Source organism: Setaria viridis, chromosome 5, assembly GCF_005286985.2.
Source record: "Setaria viridis chromosome 5, Setaria_viridis_v4.0, whole genome shotgun sequence".
Lineage (NCBI taxonomy): Eukaryota > Viridiplantae > Streptophyta > Magnoliopsida > Poales > Poaceae > Setaria > Setaria viridis.
In genome coordinates this window covers 42,488,810-42,500,192 of record NC_048267.2, presented here as the reverse complement: position 1 = coordinate 42,500,192, position 11,383 = coordinate 42,488,810, and the positions used below count along the sequence as shown (strand labels likewise).

At 49.4% G+C, this 11,383-nt stretch overlaps 2 protein-coding genes across 2 annotated transcripts; one reads left to right on the top strand and one right to left on the bottom strand.

Annotated features, from left to right (window-relative positions):
* Positions 1-119: 119 nt before the first annotated feature.
* On the bottom strand, positions 120-4,013 carry LOC117855323 (U-box domain-containing protein 4). Its single transcript, XM_034737644.2, has 5 exons — positions 3,865-4,013; positions 2,877-3,153; positions 2,639-2,755; positions 587-2,554; positions 120-423 (listed from the first exon to the last, which is right to left on the bottom strand). Exons 2-5 carry the CDS (start codon positions 3,147-3,149, stop codon positions 361-363), a joined length of 2,421 nt encoding a protein of 806 aa, XP_034593535.1. The 5' UTR covers positions 3,150-3,153; positions 3,865-4,013; the 3' UTR covers positions 120-360.
* A 3,116-nt stretch (positions 4,014-7,129) lies between these two features.
* Positions 7,130-9,284, top strand: LOC117858227 (NAC domain-containing protein 48). Its single transcript, XM_034741257.2, has 3 exons — positions 7,130-7,431; positions 7,532-7,806; positions 8,288-9,284. Exons 1-3 carry the CDS (start codon positions 7,263-7,265, stop codon positions 8,735-8,737), a joined length of 894 nt encoding a protein of 297 aa, XP_034597148.1. The 5' UTR covers positions 7,130-7,262; the 3' UTR covers positions 8,738-9,284.
* Positions 9,285-11,383: the final 2,099 nt, after the last annotated feature.

Below are 11,383 nucleotides of genomic sequence, written 5' to 3'. Positions count from 1 at the left end.
AAGCCAGCAGGGTTGATGACAAAGATTGCATAGTACCAGGGTTGGTGACAATCTTGCAAATCTGCTACTGCTACTCCATTCCTGTGTCCGTTTGTATATTTGCAATTTGGCACACGAACTGACGAAAGTAACTCTTTCCCAACGTCACAAACAACTGAACAAGTGAAGAAATGATTAGTACGCAATATACAATGGAGACGTCTTACACCAATCACTCTTTAACCACTCGCTACCCAAGAATATCACTACCTATGGGATGTACACCACTTGCCCAACAAGCATGGTTGCGCAAGAATGCAAGGAAAAGCAGTCGTAATTACATCAGAAGGTACACCCGGGGTACTCCGTCATCATCTGAATCTAGCGTCTAATGACCTTGCCAACTTGGCGTTGGTTGCGAAAAAAGCTCAGAAGAACCTGTGCCTGCACATGCATAACAAAAAGAAAAAGGGTAAGCCGGTGAAGCTACTACTATGTAGCACATAGGTTTCTCTTGCAACCTTTCACTTCTCAGCATCAAATACAGAACTGAAAGTGTCAGCTTATGCCAAAATCAACATGATAGGGACTGCAAGTGCAACAGTACCTTCTCTCTTGCACGGGCCGTGCCTGATTGCGACAACGCCACCAAAGGCGGCATGGCGCCTTCCTGGAGCACCAGGCTGCAGAACTTGCTGTTGTTGGTGCAGAGCTGCAGCAGGGCAGCGGCAGCATTCTCCTTCGCCCTTGCTGAGCCCAGCTCGACCACCTCAACCAGCACGGGAATACCACCAGCCTGAGCGATGCCATCCCTCCCCTCCTGCACCGTGGCAAGGATTGAAAGGACGGAGACAGCCTTGTCAACCATCCCTGCTGCAGGGTCCATGAGCTCCACCAGGGGCTTTACAGCCCCGGCCTCAATGATTCGGGCCTTGTTCTCGTGAAATATCGATAGGTTGAAGAGAGCCGTTGCTGCATCCTTCTTCCCCTGTGCATTCCCATCTTCTAGCAAGTCTACTAGTGGTTTAATTGCGCCGGAGCGTCCAATTTTGGCCTTGTTTTCTTCATTTACTGAAAGGCTGAAGAGAGTAGCAGCTGAGTTTGCTTTTGCTTCTGGGTTACCCGTCTCAAGAACGTGGATGAGAGGCTCGATGGCGTTGGCACATGCGATGGCGATCTTGTTGTTGTCATTAATTGACAAGTTCAGGAGTACCGTTACAGCACTTTCTTGCGTGCTGGGATCTGCAGAATAAAGAAGACTCACCAAGAAGGGTATAGCACCGTGGTTTGCAATGGCAATTCTATTCTCCATGCTGTGCCTAGAAAGAATCAGCAGCTCTCCTATTGCTGATCTTTGGAGCTCAGTAGACTCATTTTTCAGGTCCTCAATAAGTCTACGAACTTGAACATCGACACCGGGAGAATCGGATCTTGAATCCGCTGGAACAGCTTTATCTGATAGTTGACGCCAGACTAATTGACTTCTAGAACGAATACCACCAAACCTTGGCAGGCGATTCGGTTCTACCATTGAGCTTGTGACCATTTGATCATTTCTAGCAGTTTCTGATGCACTGCTGTTACTTGAGACCTGTTCCTCCTTATGCTTCGCGACAGCTTCAAGATGGTTGCTGCTCGAAGAAGTACCTGTGTCGATATCACTGCTGCTACTACTGCGTGGGAGATGCTGCTCAACATCAGAAACATGGAGACTATCCTTTCTCAACTGCTTAAGGGCTTCACAACCATCAATTGTCTCATTGCATATTGATTTGTTTGCTTCAGTAGCTGCCGACTGTAACCTCAAAGCATCAGATTCAGAATCATCTGTGTCTTCAAAAGATGACGCCTTGGAGATTTGGTCATCTGAGTCAGAATCGTCATGTGTCAAATTATGATAACGACTATCCTCTGAGGAAATCTTATGTTCTGGTGAACCACACATGTTTGACCTTGGAGAGTTATCAGAGAGACGAGATCTATCGCTTGTACTATCATTTGTCAGGTTCAGGAAAACAGGAAAGCTCAAACTCAAGAGTTTCACAGGATCTGGTAGCACTATGCCATGTATCTCAGACCAATTTTCTATCAACTGTTTGACAGTGTAATTAGGAATCAAATTGGTGTGCCCCAATGTTTGACGTGTCTTTGGGCAGACATTGTAGCCCAAGTCAAGCCATTTTTTGATGAAAACCCGTTCATATGTTTGACCAGATGCCACAATCACTGGATCTGACATTAGTTCAAGGGAAAGGGGGCAACAAAAATCAGCAGGAATGGGTACTCCATTAATGCTGTGCATCTGCTTTTCTTCCACATGTTTATCAAGCATATAGTTGACTAATTTAGAGATATCGTTGACACCATCCAGTTCTGCACTATCATCAGCGCTAACTCTCATTCTAATCTTGGACAGAGCAACAGCCTCCATCAGCAATTCTTGATTTGTGGATAAGCTCAATGATACTTGGATATTTTTCAATTGCTCTGACTTTGGCATACTTTTCCCTACAAGATCCCTGGAAGCCTCCCCAACAACAGCTGTCATTTTGTCACAGTGAAATTGCTTTGCTTTCTGAAATTGCAAGAAGCCCAGTCATTAGAAGATGAGACAATATCAAAAGAGTGGCATTGGTATGATGATAAAGCTTTTTGTTACCTCCAAGTACACTGAAATACAATTTGTTTCTGATGGTAACATGAGAGAATTGAGAGCTTGGCACACTTCAAGAACATATTTTTGCATCTTGGTAATAAGGGACTCCACCTGTGTGGCCTTCATATAATAATTTGCAAGTATCATACAGTGAATTAAATACTGAAAGCACTGTACTTATATGCTGTGAGTTGTCTGTTATGTGAAGGACAGTAGTAAAGGAAAAGGACAAGGGAGTTACAAAGTAAATTTTGCTCATCATCCAATCCCAGCTTCCAACTAGCTTTAGTGCCTCGTTGATGGTAACATCTAGTTCCTCAAGCACATCCAGTAGTTTATCATCTGGAGTGACCTGGGTTAAAACTCCATCGATGACCATCTTCAGAAGATCCAGGATTTCATCAATCTTCCTTCCATACCTCTTAACTAGCTCAGTTTCAACAGCGTTGCTAGAAAACAGGGCACGGAAGTTTGAAATACTGTTGATAATTGACATTGGCACTGACTCCCCCATTGACCTGTACGAGGAACATAAAAACAAGTCTTATTTAGGTGCACAAGCCACCGAAACAAATGGATGGATTTTTTTTTGCGACGAAAAATGGATGGATTTGACAGTTTCCGTACAGCTTAACAAAATTCCAAACGCCATTTATGGGTCTTATTTAAGAAAACACAGAGGATCGCACATGCAAGCACATCTCATGAAGTGATCACTGGTGTAACGTATCAGTTGTATTTGATCATAAATTGCAGAGAATTTTGTTCCAGCCTCTTGAAATGGGGAAATTTAGCATGAGAACGGCGAATTATCATACTCAGCGTGTGCAACAAAAAACTGGAGATCAGGAACTCCATTTTTAGTCCAAAGAGTATTCTACTCGTCAGTTCTCAGCTCTTTGAATCTCAATTCGGCAATCCCCCCCCAACTGTTTCATAATCGGAAAGCCTAACTGAGTCGAAACGCAAAATCACCTCAAAACTTCCTGCTAATCCCGAGCTCAGCCTAACAGAGCGCTCTCGCGAGCGCGGGTTCTCGCATCAAATCGAGCTCCAATCCCTTCTAATCGCAGCACTTCAACACTCCCTAATCACAAATGCAGCAGCAACTGCACGGTCCGATGCCGAAGTAATCAAGCCGACATGATTACGATGCGCGGCGACCGGGGAAAGGCTACGAGTGAAGGGCGCTAGGCATGCGAGGCGGGGAGAGGAAGGCGACTTCGTACCTCCGGGAGCTCCAATGGCGGTCGCCGCCGTGACCCGTGAGCTCCACGCGGCTCGCGAGGCGGACGCGGGGGCGGAGGCGCGGACGAAGACTGGGAGGGAGGCGCCTAGAGGAGCGTGTGAACACGAGGGGCAGGCGGCAGCGACAAGAGCGAGAGAGAGCCCGGGTAGGCGGGGGTGGTTGAGGTAGAGGTGATCCATGTGCATGGTGCTCCGGCTACTTTGCATGACTGACTTGTGGGGTCACAAGGGAGGGGACCAGTGGTTCTTTGGTGAACCGGGTGCACGGATGTGACGAGGTCCGTCTGCGGGACGGCAGCAACTGCTCCCTGAGACGTGGGTCCCGCTGCTGATGGCAGATTCCCCGTGCTGCTGCTGGGTTTGTATCGGCCTCTGCACGGACTGGGAGGTGGGCCCTGTTTTTTCTTTTTTGAGATGAGGGGAGCCCCTGGTTTTTGGGACGTGGGGCCCGCATGAAACGCTTTTATTCGTCCGCGCCGCGTGTACGGACCGAGGTTCATACTCTCTAGTGGGCCAGATTATGGCCCATGGGGATTGTATAACTCGGTCCACAAGCCACTGAAACATTGGGCGCTTAACCTGAATTTAGTGCACGGAGTAATAAATAAGCTTAAAATTTAGTAGGAAAAAAAGGGGAAATAAGCTTAAGAAAGGTCATAGATGTGCTAATTCAATGCTTGTGCTGACATCTCAAAATGTTTCTTTTATCACCCATCTGATCATCAGTGAGTTACAATTTTCATTGACATTGGGGTTCCAAAGAAAGGAGTGGATTTATTTGGAGCATGCTCTGCGCAGCCTGGGCTACTTACTACTCTAGTATAAAAGAATTACGATGGCAATTTAATTGTGGCACGCACAGCAAACTCTAATCACCCACTGCCCTTAACTTATTTGGTCCAACTGAAAAGGCGGATCGACATGTGGGCGCAGAGGAGATGTCGAAACCTGCCTGCGTACTAGGAGTCACGGCCCTGCTCTGTCCCATGGCACCCGCACACTGATCCCTCGCTAATGCGCCACTAAGCCATACATTAATCGGCCTGATGGCAGGGTAAGCGGCATAAACAAGCCGCGGAATCATCCAGATCCCTTAAACAAATGCTGCTGGCGTTATCGCGGACGCGGAGTGAGATCAGATCGTACATGAGCGAGCGCTTTCGTCCCAGCTGGGCTTCCTAATCAGACGCCATTAGAGAATGGTTTCTCCGTGCCCAGTGATTGAGAGACAGCCAGCCAGGACGTGTGGGTTATCAAATTAAACTAGCTAGTACGCGAGTAGTATATGATATCTGGATGGAAGCAGCTAGGTGATCCCCTTTTTAAAGAGGAGATCATGTATGCATGAAAGGCACAGTTAAATTACTATAGCAGCTACCACTTGGATGTAGTTATACAGGTAATGATGCTATCTGGTGCTTCATGCATACGTAAACATGCGTGTAGGTTTCCAGGGATAAGAACGTAGGTATGACTCATCATCCATGTCACTGTTTTTTTTTCCTTTCTTGCAGGCAGACGAGATAGGCACACACTGTAGCAGAAATGACGCGAACCGAACCGCTTTTCTAGCGAAGCGGCTAGCCGGAGACCGAGACCTCTGAAAGAGAACACTGACCGTTGACTGACGCCGCCGCGGGCAGCTCGCATGATATGCGCGGTATTCTGATGCGGCTCGTGTTTTGCAGCAACGACCGAGAACTTTGTTCCACCGCCTTTTCAATTGTCTTCTCTTGTGTGCGGCATCGGGACTTCTGGGATCTTATGTGGGGGCAGTTGCTGCACTTCTCGATCGGCTGGGCGAGCACCAGAGGAGCTGCCACCAGCTCCGTGTTGTTTACCATGGTACTACGGTATTATCGTGAACTGTGGATTAGCTGCCAACTGATTACAGCTTCGTAGTAAAACCTATTCATCAGGATTCGTCCTAAGATGTATGGTAGTAAGCTCGCTTCGTCAATATGTTGTATCTAAGCATGGCTGTGTACCTAAGAATGAAGCGAAATGCCTGTATTGAAGTTTTCATCGACTTATATTTGGCGCATTTGGAAAACGGGTTAGATGGAGTTATATCTGAGGAGTGTAAATTAGTTTGATCATTCAAAGGCAGTGAATATTTATCTCTCTAAAATTATTGAGGAAGTGTAAAATTATTGACCAAAGTCGTGTTCTCCATAGACGGTACTTCATATTGGATTATTTGTAGTTTGGTACAAGATGATACCTTTTTTTAACATTTCATTTCGTCATGGACTTTGGTAAGTGAGGTACAATAATCACTACCCATTAATTATTGCTAGAGTAGTTAAGATAGATGATAATATGTTTACTCCATCGATTTGGTTGTTTTACCCATGGACGTCTACAGGAGAATAAAGCAAAAGGTCGTATGGGATTTGTTATGGAGTTATATTTGGTGCAGTTAGAAGAGGGTTAGAATAGATGGACATATATATATTTGAGATAAGAGGTATGTATAGTTTGATCATTTCAAAGGTGTGAATATTTATCTATCTCTAAAATATAGTTTAGTAGTGTAAAATTATTATGGACCAAAGGCGTTCTCTATAGACCATTTATTTGTACAAGATGACACATTTTGTTAACATTGCATTTTGTCATAGGCTTTGACGACGTATGCCCATGCCATGATTGGTTAGTGAGCAAATATTCGCCTCAATGATAAGCTAGCTAGGGATATATACTACTCCAATATATCTCAATGATAGTAGCAATAATTCATCAAAAAAGACACCAAATCTCCTCTAGCAAATCATAATCCTAAATACTCCAAAATCTGCTAGCTGGCCCTCCTTTATCTCCGGATTTCCCCCTAAAAACAACCCGGTGCTAACTCCTAACTACACACCTACCGCACATAACTCATGGGCCGCCTCACCATCTCGTCGTCGTCGTCGTCGACTCACTCATCCTTATCCGACCCGTCACGTCCTCCTCACCCCCGGGCGCCCCGCACCTAGCCATCCGTACTTTCTCGGCCGCCCCCGACGTGTCGCGCCGCCGCCCGGTCCATTCCCGAAACGGAGTGGCCCCACGCTGACGCCCGCGCGCGTCCGTCCAAGAAGCCTGACGTAAGCAGTGACAGAATTGGCGCCGCCTCCCGGCGTCCACGTGTCGGGGTCAACTAGTCAGAGCGGGCCTCCACGTGTGCGCCATCGCGGGGCCCGCCCGCCCCGCCCACACGTGCCGCGGCCGCCCGCGGCTATAAATGCGCGGCTCCGCACCCGGAACAAGTTTCAAGCCCTCCTCTTCTCTTCCTACCATTAGCAGAACTGCAGAAGAAGGGAAGAACAGCAGAGAGAGCAGCAGTAGCAGGCTAGCAGCAGCGAGCGAATCGATCGATCGAGAGGGAGACACGATGAGCGGCGGCGGTCAGGACCTGCAGCTGCCGCCGGGGTTCCGGTTCCACCCAACGGACGAGGAGCTGGTGACGCACTACCTCTGCCGCCGCTGCGCCGGGCTGCCCATCGCCGTCCCCATCATCGCCGAGATCGACCTCTACAAGTTCGACCCATGGCAGCTCCCGAGTACGTTCGTCCTCCTCGATCTCGCGCATACTCATACACGAGCAGTGATAATTTCCACCGATCTGGTCCTCCTCTGATGGATCGTGTGATTGGTGTGCAGGGATGGCGCTGTACGGCGAGAAGGAGTGGTACTTCTTCTCCCCTCGGGACCGCAAGTACCCGAACGGGTCGAGGCCGAACCGCGCCGCCGGGACGGGGTACTGGAAGGCCACCGGCGCCGACAAGCCGGTGGGCACGCCCAAGCCCCTCGCCATCAAGAAGGCGCTCGTCTTCTACGCCGGCAAGGCGCCCAAGGGCGAGAAGACCAACTGGATCATGCACGAGTACCGCCTCGCCGACGTCGACCGCTCCGCCCGCAAGAAGAACAGCCTCAGGGTAAGCATCTCGCTTCTCTCCTCTCGCCGGTGATGAACACGGCCGTAACGTAAGGACAAGTTCTCCGTGTGTGTCATCATCCGCAAAAAAAAAATAAAGGAACTCGATGATAACGTGTTGCTTTCGAAATGAATGCGGGGATAAGCGTGGCCCATGGCTTTGGGCCGCTGAATTTTTTTTTTGGGGGGGATAAGCGTGGCCCATGCAAGGGGGGCTGCACCCAGCGCAACTTGCCCAATGATTCCCAACGGCACGGCGCGTCGCTGTCGTCGGTGTGAAAGCATCGGATGCCATGGCCAGCCAATCATTTTCGCGCGGCAAGCCCTGCGACGGCGACGGCGGCGAAGGCAACACGCCGGAGAGCAGCCGTTGATATGAACACTAGAGTTCTCGTGGGGTCTGGGATTATTAGATACCGAAATGGCGCTGTCAGATTAATACGTGATCATCGAGCAGTATCTGACAATTTCTTTCTGTGCAGTTGGATGACTGGGTCCTGTGCCGCATCTACAACAAGAAGGGCGGGCTGGAGAAGCCGCCGGTGGCCGCCGGCGACCGCAAGCCAGCGCTGTTGGCCCCCGCGTCGGCGGGTTCCCCGCCGGAGCAGAAGCCGTTCGTGGCTGCGCCGGGCGGTCTCCCCCCGGCGTTCGCGGACCTGGCGGCGTACTACGACCGGCCGTCGGACTCGATGCCGCGGCTGCACGCGGACTCGAGCTGCTCGGAGCAGGTGCTGTCGCCGGAGCAGCAGTTCGCGGGGTGCGACCGGGAGGTGCAGAGCCAGCCCAAGATCAGCGAGTGGGAGCGCACCTTCGCCTCCGACCCCGTGAACCCGGCCGGCTCATTGCTCGACCCCGTCGGCCACGGCGGCGACGGCATCGGCGGCGACCCGCTGCTGCAGGACATCCTCATGTACTGGGGCAAGCCGTTCTAGACGTGACGCGCGCGTAAAGACCGAGGAAACGGCAGAGCATTATGCAACCCCATCCTCGGCGGCGGTTGGCTAGCTGTCGTCGGCACTCGGCAGCGCAACCGCGCGGTGTGGGCTTGACTCAGGCGAGCCGCCATAGTTGACTACTAAGAGCTCTAAAGGTGGAATGGATTGATAATGATAAAATTAAAGAAGAACAAGAAGAAGATGGGAGGAGTGCGATGAGGACAACGACGATTCGAGGCGGCAATGAGACCCGTGTGGCCCCGCCGGGAGCTAGGGAGATCGCCGTTGCATTGGTGGTCGATCGTGCGTGTGGCAATGTGTGTGTACTTGTACATATACATACAGTTCATGATTGATTCGGTGCGGGGTTCCTGTTCCTTCATTGGTTAATTAATAATTAATTATACATAAAAGGGCTTGTAGTGTACGGGAGTAATGGGACTAGTCCAGAGGTAGTGTGCTAGTGTAAGCCATTCGTCAGCTGCAAGGATCATTGAAGAAAGAAAAAAAAGAAGGGAGCGTTCGGTTCCTTGTTTATTTTTAACACGTGTTACATCGAATGTTACGCTCCCTTTGTTTATTTTTAGCACGTGTTACATTTTGAATGTTACGCTCCCTTTGTTTATTTTTAGCACGTGTTATATCGAATGTTCTAATACTAATCGTATTAGAAGTTTAACTTTGCTTATTTTTAGCACGTGTCACATCGAATGTTTAGATACTACGATTAGAAATATTAAATGTAGACTATTTACAAAACCCATTATATAAGTGGAGGCTAAACGGCGAGACGAATCTATTAAGCCTAATTAATCCATCATTAGCAAATATTTACTGTAGCAACATATTGTCAAATCATGGACTAATTAGGCTTAATAGATTCGTCTCGCCGTTTAGCCTCCATTTTTGTAAATCTATCATTAGCAAATATTTACTGTAGCAACATATTGTCAAAACATGGACTAATTAGGCTTAATAGATTCATCTCGCCGTTTAGTCTCCATTTATGTAATGAATTTTGTAAATAGTCTACGTTTAATACTTCTAATAAATAAGCAAGAGTAACCAAACCAGATGGAAGAAGAAATCTCGTGTTATTTGTTATGAAACACTTTAAATCAATGTAATTGCAGAGGAAAGGGGCTAACTCCATCCAGTAATCGGATCATTCATTCAATTAACTAGATCATTCATTCAATCAGTAGAGAAGATCTTCATATTAATTCTTAGCTCGATAGATAAAATCTTTATATTAATTTTTTCAGTCTCTCTTCAACTCTCAACACGTTATCAGTCACGTTTAGCCTCTATTCGTTTTGAGTTCGGCCACTACGATGAGGACAGTTCTTCGACTTTTCATCACTAGCATTTGCAAAGTAGAAGACGCGAAGATCTCTGTCAACGGAGGCATCCTCTTGCCTTCCAATCAAGACATCTATTGATGGAGTTTATCAAACAACTATAAGCATCAATGAGTTCTTCTTTCATAGAGATGCTTCACCTTGACGACTGCTTTTGTCATAACCTAGTTACCCCCACGTCTCGGTGGCCACTACTCCGACTTCCCATGCCCCTCCGGAATTGATGGCGTAGGTCGGCTACAAAAGTGGCCAAGGGGCAACAGGCCTCAACAGCGTGGGCACCATGGGCGGCCGCTTCTCCCCACGCTTCGTTTGTCGTCCTGCAGGACGCGTGGTCGTCGTGGTCGTCGTTTCGGTGGCCGCGGTCACCAAACTTCAAGTCATGGAAGCTGACTCCTCACTCCACCACAAAGGCAAAGCCAGCGACCTAGTCTTGCGTTGCCGGGGACGGCACACCCTTCTTCACCAATGGTCATCCGAGAACTGCATCTGCAGCGGTGACATCAGTAGGGGACCAGGTGACGGTGCTCGCGGCACCAAGCCACTTGGCCGCGCCGCGGCCGTTGACTGCTGCGAGATGTGGGGCCCAGCAGTGCTGGGCTTCTCCTCCCACTCCTGCGCAGCCGGCAAAGGATGGCAACTGACGGATGGCAGACACAGGGGGTGGATAACAAGGCGACGACGCGGCTGGGAGATGGCGGCACAGCGCGAATACAGTGGCCTGGCTATGCGCATCTACACGGCCTCCAGGCTAGCGGCCTAGCCGGAGAGCGGCGACGAGGCCACCAGGTCGGCGACGCAGCTACAGGAGGCGGCGAGCGCACATGCGTGCGCTGTGCAAATCGGCGGCGTGACGTGCGGCCTTCCAGCCGGCGGTGCGGCACACAGGTCGACGGTGGCGCAACATGCGACCTTTTGGTCAACGTCGCGATGCACAAGCCGAGCGGTGGAGGCTCAGGGGAGGAGGCCGGTTAGGGTTCCTTCTAACCGCCTCTCAACCTTTTATATGGGCCAGCTAGGCCAAGCCGCCATGGGCCGCAAAGTCTGCATGCCAAAGCCGTAGGCCGTCTACCAACCAGGCCGCTTTGGGCCGGTAGCAAGCGCCCGCAGGCCGACCGGATAGGACCAGGCGATTACAGGCTGGCCCTCTACTTTGCAGTCTCAGCCTAGATTTGCCTCCAAATTTCATTAAAGCCCCCAGGCTTATGACTATTTATATGTTTAGAAAATTCTATTATGCATGTTCCTGTTTTAGTCCCTGGATTGTTCTGTGAATATGTGT

Coding starts and splice junctions, on each gene's coding strand:
- LOC117858227 (XM_034741257.2), top strand. CDS start 7,263: ATGAGCGGCGGCGGTCAGGACCTGCAGCTGCCGCCGGGGTTCCGGTTC. Junction 7,432..7,531: donor CGACCCATGGCAGCTCCCGA/GTACGTTCGTCC, acceptor ATTGGTGTGCAG/GGATGGCGCTGTACGGCGAG. Junction 7,807..8,287: donor GCAAGAAGAACAGCCTCAGG/GTAAGCATCTCG, acceptor CTTTCTGTGCAG/TTGGATGACTGGGTCCTGTG.
- LOC117855323 (XM_034737644.2), bottom strand. CDS start 3,149: ATGGGGGAGTCAGTGCCAATGTCAATTATCAACAGTATTTCAAACTTC. Junction 2,555..2,638: donor GTATTTCAGTGTACTTGGAG/GTAACAAAAAGC, acceptor TTGCAATTTCAG/AAAGCAAAGCAATTTCACTG. Junction 424..586: donor CGGCCCGTGCAAGAGAGAAG/GTACTGTTGCAC, acceptor ATGCATGTGCAG/GCACAGGTTCTTCTGAGCTT.